This window comes from Sciurus vulgaris (assembly GCF_902686455.1).
Source record: "Sciurus vulgaris genome assembly, chromosome: 1".
In the NCBI taxonomy this organism is placed as follows: domain Eukaryota; kingdom Metazoa; phylum Chordata; class Mammalia; order Rodentia; family Sciuridae; genus Sciurus; species Sciurus vulgaris.
This window is the reverse complement of record NC_136461.1, coordinates 139,952,913-139,968,371: the sequence shown is the minus strand read 5'-3', so window position 1 is coordinate 139,968,371 and position 15,459 is coordinate 139,952,913. Positions and strand designations below refer to the sequence as shown.

The 15,459-nt window shown below is 38.7% G+C and overlaps 2 protein-coding genes across 2 annotated transcripts in view; one reads left to right on the top strand and one right to left on the bottom strand.

Moving 5' to 3' along the window:
• The window catches only part of NKAIN3 (sodium/potassium transporting ATPase interacting 3), a 349,578-nt gene that overhangs the window by 312,240 nt on the left and 21,879 nt on the right, over window positions 1-15,459 (bottom strand). The window lies entirely within an intron of this gene.
• Window positions 11,998-15,175, top strand: LOC306667594 (uncharacterized protein). Its single transcript, XM_079150315.1, has 2 exons — window positions 11,998-12,254; window positions 13,346-15,175. Exon 2 carries the CDS (start codon window positions 13,346-13,348, stop codon window positions 14,786-14,788), a length of 1,443 nt encoding a protein of 480 aa, XP_079006441.1. The 5' UTR covers window positions 11,998-12,254; the 3' UTR covers window positions 14,789-15,175.

Below are 15,459 nucleotides of genomic sequence, written 5' to 3'. Positions count from 1 at the left end.
GCACCTACCATAACACCTGGCACAGAGTAAGATGCTCAATAAATTGAACAAATGTGTCTGAGTCTAAAGCTAAGAAAAGAAAGTGTCTAAGAAAGTTGGTATTCATTTTAAATAAAAATCTCTAAAAAATATTTTTTTTTCTAATGTAGAAAATGGACATTTTCCAGTAATCATTATGCCTTTGGCACATTTATAACTGTTGTTTCTCACCTTACATACCTGACAAAGTGTTTTGATGGCTGCCATCACGCTCTGTAAAGCACCCAGAGCTACTGGAAGGAAAATGCAATGTACACGCAAACTAAAAATAAAAAACCAAGATGTCAAATATTTCTAATGAACTACATGAAGTTTTCAATGATTTAGTGAAAAAATGAAGAAGAGTCTCTAAATTCAAATAGTTCCAGTCAAAATCATTATAGTCTGATCCAATCAGCAAGGGCCTCAGAACATAAACCTATCAGGATATAGAACTTAGAGATTCATTTCTGATTGTTTTCAAAAAACTTTCTTTCTGTAATAATTATGACTACATTTGTTACTTTTATGATAAGGTTGAAGGAAATTAGATTCTAGGTTTGCAAGCCTTAATTACAGTGCTTGATACTTCATAGAAGAGTTCAAAGTTGAATGAGATTGTTCATTGCCATTCCAAACCTGTGTTTCCCAAACTGTCAGGAAAATTAATTTGTGCTTGACACGACTGGCAAGAGTATTGTGTGCCACAAATGATCCAATAATGAAGACAACTGAGCCACTTTGGAACTGTGTCAGTTCTCAACATAAAGAATTAAAAATAGTGTCTTCATACAGTCTTTCATTTCATTGTTTTCCTTTTAAGTTAAATAACGAACCTTTGGGTAAAGTCAGAATTATAACCTAATACTAACCTCTATTTATTAAACACTTCCATTTTTGTCTTTTATGATCAGTTGGTAGTATTTTACATATTTTGCCTTTAATATTTGATATAGGGAAAAAATAAGTTTGTCAAATGACCATCTTTGCTGCTTTTCACATCAAAACGTGAGAAAAGAATGATTAAGGCAAAATGTACAAACTGCTGGTTCTTCATAAAGGAGATAATAGACCCAGCTGGAAGGGCCAATGGAGAGAGAAGAAAAGGAGGAAAAAGGTATATGTCTTAGTTTTCAGACTGATTTTATTGCTAACAAAGGCTTATGTAGGAAGTGTTGACATATTTCTCATTGGGAAGATAAACTCAGCTTTTAAAAAACAGTATTGGTATATGTGATTACAGATTAGTAATAGCAATTACAATCCCAGTTTAGAAGATTTAAACTTTCCAGGAACCCTTACAGGAGTCAATAAATTAAACTAATGTAAATATTAAGAATATATTTCAAAGTATATAAAAAACCAGTTTTGATAAAGCTTGGAAAATGATCAAAGGTTACACTTTTTGTGTATAAATTATGAGCTGCTGAATTTCATGAATATTATTCCACTAGCAATCATCCTTTAGGATACCCCAGGGTTTTAAATTTCACTGGGGGCTGAGACTACCTTCCAAATATAAAGAAATTCAATATAAAGAAATTATTGTTACTGACTTAATACCAATAGGGAAAATAAGTGGAAAGAAATTACACTAATAAAAAGGGGATTTTCCTTTAATCATTTTCTTATAAAGAACTGCAAAGTAAACTCCCGGGACCTGATGAAAGTAACAATATCCACCACGATGGCACAGGACTGAGGAAATATATGGACAACGATTTCTTTTCCAAGAAACGAAAGCTCAACACTATGCTCTCATAAATGCCAAGTGCGTTAGAGCACTGAGAGATGCAAAGGTGTTTAATGGTTCAGAGAGAAGATACATCACCCTTCCCTGACAGTGCTCATTTGCATGCACACGTTTAGCCCCAGCAGGAGGTGTGCGATCCAGGGTCTCCCACAGTAGAAATACAGACATTCTCAGGGAAAAGCAGTTCTTCACTAAACTTTATAACCTCATTCCCAACTCCAGGTGTCAGTTTACAGCTTTCCAGATTGACATCTTAAATCAAGAAAATGTCATACATGTACAGTAACTGGCCTAATCTTTTCTGTAAATTGCTGCCTGTGGTTTTCAAAAACATAGTAAATTGCTGGCAATTGACAATGTGTCTCTCTGTGCGGCTAACTTCACTTCTGCAGTTAACAAGTCAGTCTTCAATTATTCATGCACATCACCCAATGTCTAGGCTCTCCTGGTGGCCATTGATTTCAGGGACCAGGTTGCCTGCCTTTTATACTGAACTGAAATTCATGCCATGCTTTCTGCATGCAAAATTAATTGTATTCGGGAAATAATAACTATATTTTCTGTCTCAGTATCTCAGTTAATGTGAGCACAGCTCACTATATAATCAGTACTTCTAATACCCTATGCTGCCCTGAAGCAGGATAGAGTAATTTCTTGGGCTAATATTTAAAATATCTTTAATACCCCTAATATTTCAAATACACAGAGGAGGTGTTTCCTCCTTTAATTTTATAAATTAAAAAGAATAAATGAAGAATCTTATCTATAAACTATAACATCAGATAGCTCATTTAGATGCTGTCAAACCCTGGTACATTGTTCTGGAAAAAGGGTCAAATCAAGTCCTTAGAGAGCTCAACCAAATTGAATTTTTGTTGCTAAAATAAGTATAGAAATAGAATGCTTGTACTGAAAGGTTGTCTCAACTCAACACCATTTTTCTTTCAACAATGTACTTTCTTAAGGGATTTTATTGAAAGCATATTTACCTTTCCTTGAAATGCTTTTTGAATCAGTGCTAGCTCTAAGCTAATAGTGGAATTGAGCAGTGAAACAATCTTCTATTTGAGAAGCACATTTATCTGTTCATGCTTGGGAAAATTAACTCCAGATAAACTCAGAAGGACACCCAAGAGACTGGCATTTTTTCCTAAGTGTACCTAAACCAATATTTCCAGGTTGTTATTTGAGACCTCCCATATTTAGAACTTATTCCTACAAGACCACCTTCCAAGAGTAGTGCCCTTAGTTCTGACCCACATAATCCCATGGAGTTCTTTCTCCAACATACACTGGCCACTGGAGAGTCTGGGAAAAGAGGGTGGGATGAAGATGAAGGATCCATGCAAGTTCATTACACAAAGTTTTAAAAAAATTACTATTTTTTTTAAAAGCACTCACAGTGCTTTTCTTACTGATGTTAGGTCACCATCTTTGTGAAGGTCAGCATGTCACTTGAAATGCTCTTTTCTTCTGAGAACAATACAATCCTTATCTCATTTTTCTTGAGAAGGCTTCCCCTGATCCTGGTGAAGACTCTGAATGGTATTAGAGTTCTTTTCCCTTCCATTATATTAGCATTCACTACATTTTATTGCTAAAATTTACTCATTGAATGTCTATTTTTACCTATTATAGACAGTCATGCAATGGTTCTACTTGTGATTTTTATGGTGCAAAACATGCATTCTGAAGAAACAATAATATCTTGAATTTTGATCTTTTTGTGGGCTGGTGATATGCAGTGATACACTTTTCCTGTCTTAGGAAAATGGCTGCATGAGGGGAAACAGCTGATGTTTCAAAGTGCAATGTGTTGCCAAGTTTTTGGGTAACTAGGACTGATGTGAAAATTCCACAGATTTATTAGAGTTCCGGGCTCATTTTTTTCTCTCCTGGCTGTTCTATTCTCATGCACAGCTGATGTCTTCAAGGTCAACCTCTGAGTCACGATGGCTCACCCCTGCAATAACAAAATAATGACCCCCAAAGGTGTGCAGGTACTCAGGCTCAGAACCTGTGACTGTGTCATCTTACATGGCAAAGGGGATTGTGCAAATCTGATTAAAATGAGGGACCTTCAAATGAAAAGATGGTTCTGCCTTAACCAGGTGTATTGTCTGCTTTGCATTACTGAAACCAGAATACCCAACCAGAACAACTTAGAGGAGGAAAGATTTATTCCTGTTCATAGTTTCAGAAGATTCGGTCCATAATCAACTGGTGCCAAGACAAAAACATCATGATGAAAGGACATGATGGAGGAAAGCTGCTCAGATCATGGTTGCTGGGAAGTAGAGAAAGAAGGGAAAACAGTGAAAAGATTAACCCTTCCAGGGCATGACCCCAGTGACCTACTTCCTCCAAATAGGTCCCACTTCCCAGTAGTTCATTTAACTCTCAATGAATTAATCCAGCACATGGATTATGGAACCCAAATATCAGTACTTCTTAATTTCTTATAAGTATAGACACTCTAACAGCATACATTTCTAAGATTTCAGTGAGAGGAGGAGGAAAAACAAAGTCAAATGAAATTTTGCAAACTTAAAAAGAACAGAATGCTATCCATTTTAAATAAATTTACATGTGATGAATGAATCTGCTGATGATGTCAGAACCCCCATGATCCAACCATTACCTAAAGCCTCCCCTTTCAACCTTGCTGCAATGGGCACCATAACACAGGTGAGTCCAAGTCTTTAGAGAATGTTTTCTGGCTGCAGAAAGAAAGAGAGATCAAGCATGAGGACTTGGTCATTATTGCTGGTTTAGAAGATGAAGGAAGAAGTTTACTATCCAAGCATGTGGGCCATCTGGAAGCTGGAGAAGGCCAGGACACAAAACCCAGATTCTCCAACCTGTAGGAGGAATGTAGGACACACCTTGATTTTAGCCCATTGAGAGCTAATTTGGACCTTCCTTCCTTCCTTCCTTCCTTCCTTCCTTCCTTCCTTCCTTCCTTCCTTCCTTCCTTCTTTCCTTCCTTCCTTCCTTCCTTCCTTCCTTCCTTCCTTCCTTCCTTCCTTCCTTCCTCTCTTCTTTCACTTCCCTTTCCTTACTTTTTTCCTTTTTCTATATTTTTAAATTTTCTCTTACTTTTTCTCTGTGTGTGCTGGGGAGAGAACCCAGGGTCTTATACATTCTAGTCAAGCACTCTACCACTGAGTTACATGTCCAGCACCCATGTTGGATTTGTGACCTACAGAAGAAATGTAAGATGGCAAATTTGTATTGTTTAAGCCACTAAGTTTGAGCCTGCTGCTAATCATTAGCACTTAAGCAGCTTTTCCAAAAGTTACTCAGTATTCATCTATTATACTTTATTGAACTTACTTAGACAAATATACCTACACATATAGAGGCAAAGGCATGTGGCTATTGAACCTTACCACCTCAGATGAAAGCAGAATTTTCCTAGACTCTTGACAAAAGGGAACTAGGTAGTGGAAGATAAGCAGACATTTTGCCATTTATTTAGAGAAGGAATGATAAGATGGATGAGGTCGAAAGCCTAAGAATTAGGAAAGTGATATGATTTTTATAGAAAGTTGTTTCCCATTTGTAATTAAAAATGGATATTCTTCCCCTTTCTTTCAATTTGCAAAATTTCATTCAACCTTTGTTCCTTCTTACCTATTTAAGTCTTAGAAAAGTATGCTTATAAAATTTTTGTACTTTGAGGAAGTTAAGAAGTACTGATATTCAAGTTCCATAAAAGTTCTCAGAGACCTTGAGTCAAAGTGACTCCTAAAAGAGTAAAGTGGAATTACTCTTTTAATGCCTCCATTTTTCAGCTTTATTCTTCGTTTGTGAGATATTTTATCTGGTTTCTGTAGTAGGATGAAAGTTCCCAGATGAAAGTCAAAATTTAAGGGAGTAGACATAGCTAAATGTTTCAACGTGCTGATTTAAAAAAAAAAAAAGGTACATATTTAGCTGAGTGCAGTGGTGCACACCTGTAATTCCAGCAGCCTGGGAGGCTGAAGCAGGAGGATTACAAATTTTACAGTGTGAAAATTTGATGCATGGATACAATGTGTAATGATAAAATCAGGTAATTAGCATTTCGATCTTCTTAAGTTTTGTTATTTCTTTGTATTGGGAATAGTCAAAAACCTTATAGTTCCTTATAACATATATTACAAATTGTGGTGAACTATAGTCACCCTACTGTGTTATAGAATGCTACAAATATTTCTTTCTACCTCACTTAGTTTGGTACAATATATCCTACTTCCCTCTTTCCTCCCCCTCACCTTTCCCAGCCTCCAGTGACCACTATCCTACTCACTACTTCTATGAAATCAAGTTATTTTAGTCTCCATATTTGAAACAGAACATGCAACACTATCTGTGTCTGGCTTATTTCACTAATGTTCCTCCAATTCCATCCATATTGCTACAGAAGACAGGATTTCATTTTGTTATGGCAGAATATTCTATTGTATAGATGCCACACTTTCTTTATCCATTCATCTATTGATTGGCATTTCAGTTGATTCCATAGCGCTACAATGAACATGGTAGTGCAGATTTCTCTTTGACATACTGATTTCATTTCTTTTTGACATGCTGATTTCATTTCATTTCATATACACATTTGTGGGGTAGTCGTACTGATTTTAACACACACACATACTGAAAATTGTTATACACAAACTAAATGCTGTGTTGTTCCTTTACTTCTGTTATTGTTAAGTCACAAAACAGAAAAACGTGAGCCAATGCAGAGCTTCTCCAAATGTCAAAGAGATGTCAGCTTGTCCCTGATTATCAGACTTCAGATGCTTTTCTGCTTTCTTTCTTTAATGTTGTTACTCTGATGCTGCCATTCAGTGGTTTATTCTGAGACTAGCCAGTTCTGCCCATCTTCTGGGCAATCTTCACACTAGGCACCTCTCTGATTTCTTCTCTCAGTCCTCAGGATGTAGAGGGATGGACTTCTCAAGCTTCCTGACTCCTTTTTGTTGGCAGGTCCATGCTGCCCCCATTACAAGGATTTATGAATTGCCAGGGTGTTACCACCAATTTGCATCAGGAGAAATTAAAACATATCTCCCTTTACATTTCTCATCTTTCTTTTTTAAGACAACTTATTGATTTGTTTTTTTAGCTATACATGACAGTAGATTGTATTTTGACATATTATACATACATGGAGTATAACTTATTCTAATTAGGATCCCATTCTTTTGGTTGAACATGATATGGAGTTACACTGGTGGTGTATTCATATGTGAACATAGGATAGTTATGTCTGTTTCATTCTATTCCCTTCACCACTCCTTTCCCTTCATTTTCCTTTGTCTAATGCAATGAACATCTATTCCACCCACTCCCCACCATTGTGTGTTAGCATCCTCATTGCAGAGAGAACATTCATTCAGTCTTTGGTTTTGGGGGGTTGACTTATTTCACTTAGCTTGATAGTCTCTACTTCCATCCATTTACCGGCAAATGCCATAAGTTCGTTCTTTTTTAAGGCTGAGAAATATTCCATATGTACCACATTTTCTTTATCTGTACCACATTTTCTTTATCTGTTCCTCTGTCAACGGGCACCTAGGTTGGTTCCATAGTTTAGTTATTGTGATTTGAGCTGCTATAAACATGGATGTGGTTGGATCACTGTAGTATTTTGATTTTAAGTCCTTTGGGTATAAACCTAAGGAATGGGATGACTGTGTCAAATGGTAGTTCCATTCCAAGTTTTCTAAGGAATCTCCAAATTGCTTTCCAGAGTGGCTGCACCAATTTGCAGTCCCACCAGCAATGTATGAGTTTCCCCAACATCCTTGCCAACATTTATTGTTATTTGTGTTCTTGATAATTGCCATTCTGATTGGAGTGAGACAAAATCTCAATGTAGTTTTAATTTGTATTTCTCTAATTGCTAGAGATGTCGAATGCATTGTTATATATTTGTTGACCAATTTTATTTCTTTTGTGAAGTGTCTGTTCAGTTCCTTTGCCCATTTATTGATTGAGTTATTTGCTTTTTTGGTGTAAAGTGTTTTGACATTTCTTATCTTTGACATTAATCTTGTGGTCAGTCATGTTCCATCTATCTCCCTATGCATTTGTCTTGATCTTCTAATCATTCTGCTCACTTCTATCCCCAAACTTGTCATTTTTGAGCTGGAGAACCAGGGTTTTCATGCTAGGGCAGCTTGTCCAAAATCAGGTTTCCTGTGACTGCTGTAACCAGGCAACTCATAAATCAGATGCTCAGATACATTTAGGGCTATCTGTGCTCAAGACACTGTTCAAGTTCAGTCTGAAGTCTCAGACCAATAATTTTTCAGGCCATCACAGTTCATACAGATACTTTCTCTGTGCAAGAAATACTTTTGTTTTAGATGTAATTATTGTTATCTGTGATTCCCCCTCCAAACAGACTGCATAAGAAAACTCAATACAAAGCATTAAAAATGACTTGTGTTTTGCGGCTGTCATAGATTTGGGGTAGTGTTGAGCAACTGTTACGTTAGGTTCCTCTGGTACTGCAGGGCCCTCTACTTACTTCAGTCAGAATTTGACAGTGTGGTATGATTTTCTTTTATAAGGTTATCCAGTGATATAAACTGCTATTATGGCTTAGAATGTAAATAACTGCAAGTGAACATGTGTATTGGGCTCTCTTTCATACTCTTGAGAACCACTGCAAATGTCACTTGAAATTCTCCATCACCAAGACTATATTCTTAATTGATGTTTCATGAAAAAAGGGATTGTGTTTTCAAAACAAACTAATTAACATCACAGCAAGAAAATCCAAAATCTTAATGGCATTTACAAGTGTTCTATTTGTTCTACCCATTGTTCTTCTACAATGGTCCTATGTTCAATTGACTGCGTGGCAAACTCTACAGCAGCATGTTTAAACTGTCTTTAGAAAACAAAGCAAATCATATGAATATAAGCTATAAAAGTATGGCTTCTCTCCAGCACCCAATTTTTTTTTTAATGTACTAATTCTTACATGGAAATTTGGTAGTAGTCATGGTCTATTCAGAATGACTTAATGCCATATAAAAAGTGGCTTAATAAACCTTCATGTATTGGAATAATTATAAAATTATTAAACACAAATGTTGGTTTATTAAGGTTAGTGGGAGATTTGCCATATTTAAAACTTCATTAGCAGAAGACACTATAATAGCTGGAAGAGTCTCAGGTCAGGTGACTATCTCTTGAAACTACCATCATTAGCTTAAGGATGCTCTGTAAAATGATGTCTACTTCCTACCTTTTCTCCCAAAGTAAAATCTGGATCAGGAGAAAACAGTGTGCAAAAAACTCAAGTTTATCTAGTGTAAATTGATTGGCTTATGGCCAAGGGAAGAGAACAGATTTGAATCAGACAAAGAGACTAATTTTTCATGATCAACATTGTTACAAATCTTTGCACAATGTATTAAGGACTGGAAGGAGGATTGAAGAGAAGATCTGAGAGAGAATTTATTTATTTGAAGAAAAAAAATCATTTCATGATCGTAATGTAATCAGTTGAGACAATAACCTGGTTAGAAAAATGTTTATCTTCTTTAAAAAGTTGATCATATTTTTCATTAGAAGAAACAATAAAATAAAAATAGCAGAGTCAATGCATCTCTGGATAGTTATACAATTATATTTGCATAGGCGTGTTCAACATAGTGACTCTTCTCATATAATAAGAGAGAAAGCTACTGTTGATATATTCATCTGCTAATTTGAAAAACTTTTTGAACCCCTAGAAAAGGGCATAAGATTACAATGCAAATTTCTGCTAAAAATTCCTAATATTATTCATGGTTGCAGTAATTACTAGTAGTTTAGATTGTGGTTTCTGTATCACTGAACTATAATATAACCTCAAACTGACTTTAAATTTTCAAAGTGTTTATATTAGGTAAATTTATGAGAAATGAAACACTGAATTCAACCTCACTTATAATTTTCCTTATAATGGAAAAGCTACAGGGAAATCAATTATCTCACCTATACAAAGTGCAATGAGGACTTTATTTTCAGAATTTACATTCACTTAGACCCATGTCAAAGGAAAAGGTACAACTTAAATTCACTGGAATAAGAAACACATAACTATATTTATTTTGCCTTGCTATTTTTAAAAAGAATATAATGGTTTCATTTTAGACAAGGATTGTATAGAGACCAAACATAGAAATAAACATTTTCAAGCTTTGGGTTTCATTTAGATTGATTGCCTTGAAAGTAGGTTGTGATGATTCGTACTTAATAGATTTTTAATAATTGGAAAGATACAGTCAACTTCATCCCTTCCAGTCCAGTTGATATTACAGACAATAACATTCTTTCATGGCAATATGTACATATCCACTAATATATAAATCTCTTAAGTTTCTAGTCAATGACAGGGAAAGAACAATGAAGGATGACTGAAAACCACAGGGAGCCTTATCTGACAAGCAAGCTCCTGGAAGATGTGGGCTTGGCATGTCAAAACCTCCCCCAGTCATAATTAATTGCATCCCTTAAGAAAAACCATTGTTTCAAGATTGAGTCACACCCCAACAGGTGGCCTTGACCCTCCCTTATCACCAAAACTATGTCAAAACCCCCAGCCACCTTGGCGACCAAAACATCAAGGCCCTCACAAAGTAAGCTTACTCAGAGCTATTCAAAGGGTAATAAATTGATTAAGGGGGCAGGATATTGAAACCAAAACAGGGGACTCAATTACCTTAAAAACAACTCTGTATCAGTAAAAAAGTTAAAAGGTAGATCTGGGAGGAACTCTGGAAACTTCCTTGGGACCCCCAATAAAACTGGAGGGCAGGCAGAGCATGCCATACTTCTCTCCTTTGACAGGACTCATTCACTGCCTTAAGGGTGTCTTTTTCCTTTTCCTATCCCTTCTAATAAACTCACACCAGCTATTTAGAGTGATGTGTCTGAAATCTTTTTGGTGTGAACAGGGTACACGGGGCCTCTGCAGCTGCCTTAACTTTGTGGCAGTTCTTGCCCTGTAACAAGTCCAGAACCTGAAATATTTTGTTTTTATAGAGAACTGAGTATATATTTTCCCAAAATGTTCAATGACATAGTTATCCCATTTACATTATGAGGCAGTAAAAAGGATGTGATTCTTATAGTTCCACTATGTATAGTTTTGCTGGGTTTCTAGGATGCCATTTCTGTGTTGCTTGCAAGATATATTGTTCTTGAATACAGACATTTCATATCCTACTGTAGTCCTCTGTAATGTTCATATTTCAAGATTCCTTTAGAAAAATGATCAGATAGGAAGATATCATCAAAATAAAAGTTAAATGTAACTTCAAAGCATATTAGTAGAATCAGTATGTTGTATTTGTTCAAAAGGAAACAAAGATCATTGATTTAGTTTGAAACTGCAATTGGGAAAAGGGCCTCCATAAGATAAAAAATATTCACAAACTAAGCAACAGAAATGGGTTGAGAGTGTTGCTTCTTATGCAGCTGTTTCTATGCAGATCTCTGAATTGCCTGTGTAAAAATTTCCTGCTTGAACGTGTCTGTCTGCCAAAGGAGATGGAAGAATTCAACCTTGAAGGAAAATGAATCTTGATTAAGAAAGAGAACTTTCCCAGTCAGCACACAGGAACAATTCAGGGTAGGTGGTAATAATGAGCCTTGAACAAGAAAAATTATTCCACTGATGCTTCCTGACTGCCCAGGTGAACTATTCAGCTGATGATTTTCACAAAAGAAGAGGACCCTCATGAACAATGGTGTCAATTGAAGTCAAAAGAGGCCCAGGAGGTGTTATTATTGCCTTTTGGGGAAATGGCTTAGATTTCTTTAAGAATTGAAATACCCACAAGTCAGACAGTAGACTCATTTAAAATATAACACAGGGAAACAAATGCTGGTGGGTTTTCTTTTTGTGTAGAAAACTGAAGCCAGAATTGGGAACAGGTAGTTAGTGTAGAAATAGGGGATCGGGTCAAATCGAGGAAATGGAGGCCATAAAATCATCTGCCTCTGGAAGTTGGAGACTGCCCCTGGAATGAATGGAATGTCAAGGATCTCCGGAGCCCATTGATTACCAAATTACCTGCCTTTATCAAGAACTGCAAGCCAGGAACTGCTAATTAATGCCCCCTGGGCCCTTGCCTGCCTGAATCACCTTGGCCCTCCCCTGCCCATGGCTTTTCACCTAATGCAAAACCAGGCCTAGTCACGTAGGCAGGAAGGAGAGATAAGGGGAGGAGAGAACTGGAGAACAAAAGAGAATTTAACCTATAAAAGATGTAGGGTGCGCTCACTTCTTGGGACTTGAGAACATCAGCCATGGCCCCCTTCTCCCTGCCGGGAGAAGTCTGTATTATTAGCTTTAAATAAAACCTGCTTAACATGCTTGCCTTGGCGTGCTTCTCTAGTGTTCAATCTTCAACATTAGAAGGAGCAGAACTCGGCACCGGTAAACGGCGGTATCAGATTTGGAGGTCCCACCGAGATCTACGCCGAGGTAAGTAAGCCTTTCTCTTCGTGCACCTCAATCTGTCCGAGGTGCATCTTTCTGTCTCTTTCTTTCTGGAGGGCAAAATGGGCACCCGTCGGCTACTTAAATGCAGTTAGTGCAGCCGCCATTCTTAAGACTCGGGTGAAAGGTTTCCCGGCCCAGGCAAGTTTCCAATCAATCACCTGTTCTGCAGGCATGTTGGGGCTCTGCTGAAGCCGTTTCCTACTTTTCTGTCCAGGCCCGGAGCGCAATTGCCGCCAGTACACAGTGTCCCTAGTCCTGATCTGCCCAGGATGCGTGGAGGCGGAGGAAGGGTTGGAACAACTGCGGGGTTCTCGGCCCGGGCTACTCTCGGGTGAACCCCAAAGGTTCCTTCTCCGGACTCCCCCTCCCGACAGCCCTAAGGGGTATCCAAGGCGATCGGTAGACAAATGGCACTGAGGGAAAGCGCCAATTACATTTGCCTCCGTATGGGCCGTGCATCACACCACACACATCCACTCCCTCCTGGATGTTTCCCTTTCACTTGCCGATCAGACATTAAACATTCAGATGGTAGGATTAAGAGAAAGACATAAGAAAATTAGGTAGAAAATGCTTAGGTTATCTTTGTTTGCATATTTAGCCTTTGCTAGTGTGTTTAAAGTTTTCCTGTGCTTAAAGGTGCTCAGTGTGTTCTAAGCTGCAGGGAGGATGTATATTTTAATTCGACGCCTCCCTTGAATCCCTCAGGGAACAGGGTATTATCTGTCTAACAATCAATAGGTGTCCCCCTCACCCTTTGGAGATTCCTTTAGTCTACAAAATAGGCAGTAAGATGTGCAATTCTTTTGTTGTGGGTCCCTCTTAATTAGGAATTCATAGTGGCAGGGAGGAAAGCAGTAATGCCCTTAAGTCTGAATCCTCCAAGGGTTTCTAGCACAGGGCAAACTAGAACCCTAGCACTTTGCCAAAGAAGGCCAGAAATCACTTTGGCAAAGCCAAGTAGCGAGAGACGGGTTTTCTGGACCGTATTGAAGCTCAAACTTAGGGAGACGTCCCTAAATATGGTCTCCGGCGCGGGCGCCTGAGGTCTATTTTTCTTTTCTTCCACTTAGATGGGAGCTTCACTCTCAACAGTATTGCCAGGTTCACCACTAGCCTGCATACTGAAAAACTGGGACAAATTTGACCCACAGACACTCAAGAAAAAGCGCCTCATTTTCTTCTGCCGCCAGGCCTGGCCTCAATACAAACTCTCTGATGGAGAATCTTGGCCGCCAGAGGGAAGTATAAATTTTAATACCATTTTACAGCTTGATAAATTTTGCAAAAGGGAAGGAAAATGGTGTGAGGTACCTTATGTTCAAATCTTCTTTATTCTAAGGGAAGACCCCAAATTATGCCAACAATGTAAAATAGACTCAGCCATAACCACTACCAGAAAGGAAGAAAACCTTAAAGAGTCACCTACTGAGGGAAAGGAATTTTCTGCTAATGTCCATCAGCAGGCCTCCTGTCCTCCATACCCTGGTCCTTTTCCATCTGCCCCAGTGGACAGATCAAATATACTACCTCTCCAGGAGATGCCAGGAGGAGAATTTGGACCAATTAAAGTATACAACCCTTTCTCCCTCCAAGACCTAAGACAGATAAAAACAGACCTAGGGAAATTTTCAGAAGATCCAGATAAATATATTGAGGTGTTTCAAAACCTATGCCAGGTGTTTGACCTCACCTGGAAGGATATTATCCTGTTACTTAACCAGACTTTAACCTCCAATGAGAAGGAAGCCACTCTAAAAGCAGCTGAACAATTTGGGGATGACCTACACCTTGCTCATGCCCCAGGAGCCCAAACTAGATCCAAACCCAACTATCCATCGGGAGCACAGGCAGTTCCAAGAAATGATCCCGACTGGGATCCAAACGATGAACAGGACGCTTGGAAGATCAGACACTTCCAAATGTTAGTCCTCGAGGCCCTTAGGAGAATCAAACAGAAGCCTATTAACTATTCCAAGGTTTCTGAAATTATACAAGGTCCTGAGGAAAGCCCAGCTATTTTTATGGAGAAACTCAGGGAGGCAATGAGAAAACACACCACCGTGGATCCTGAATCCACAGAGGGCCATTTACTTTTAAAGGACAAATTTATCATTCAGTCAGCCCCAGACATTCGGAGGAAATTACAGAAATTGGCATATGGCCCTGATCAATCCTTAGATGATATCCTCCGACTTGCAACTTCCGTTTTTTATAATCGAGATGTAGAGGAAAAGAAGGAAAAAGAGCGTAGAGACAAGAAAAAGACTGAAGCGCTGGTCTTAGCCCTAAGAGGAGTTAGCTTCCCGGGTGAAACAGGAGGAAAACGGAATGTACCTCAGGCCACAAAAGGAGTTTGTTTCCATTGTGGAAAGGAGGGACATTTCAAACGGGAATGTCCCCAAGCCAAACGGCCACCGCCGGAGCCCTGCCCTAAATGTCAAGGCAATCATTGGAAAAGCGACTGTCCTCAGGGGCGTAGGTCCTCGAGGCCAGACTCTTCCACACAGGCCTGACGGGGCCCGGGGCCGATTCTAATGGCTCCCGTAACTCCTATCACTACACATGAGCCCCGGGTATGCTTCTCCGTAGGGAGCCAAGAGGTCAACTTCCTCTTAGATACTGGCGCCAGTTTTTCAGTGCTCACCTCTTATCCTGGACCTCTTTCCTCTAATACTATAACGGTGCAAGGAGTGTCTGGACGGCCTATTACCAGAAAGTTTACTCCCCCACTGAGTTGTGAGTGGGATGGGATGATGTTTTCTCATGCATTCCTGATAGTCCCAGAATGCCCTACCCCTTTACTGGGAAGGGACTTACTTTCAAAACTTCAGACTTCCATTACAATGAATTTGGGACCACAAGGATCATTGTGTTTACCTCTACTAGAATGCGATATAAACCCTGAAGTATGGGCCACTGAAGGCAAAATTGGACGGGCAAAAAGCGCGATCCCAATTAAAATAGTCTTAAAGGATCCCTCTGTCTTTCCACATCAAAGACAATACCCGCTACGCCCAGAAGCAAAAAAGGGCTTATTAAAGATCATCCAAAACCTCAAACAGCAGGAACTTTTAGTACCTTGTAATAGCCCATGCAATACACCGATTTTAGGAGTTCAAAAATCAAATGGGGAATGGCGTTTAGTCCAAGACCTCAGAATAATTAATGAAGCAGTTGTTCCCCT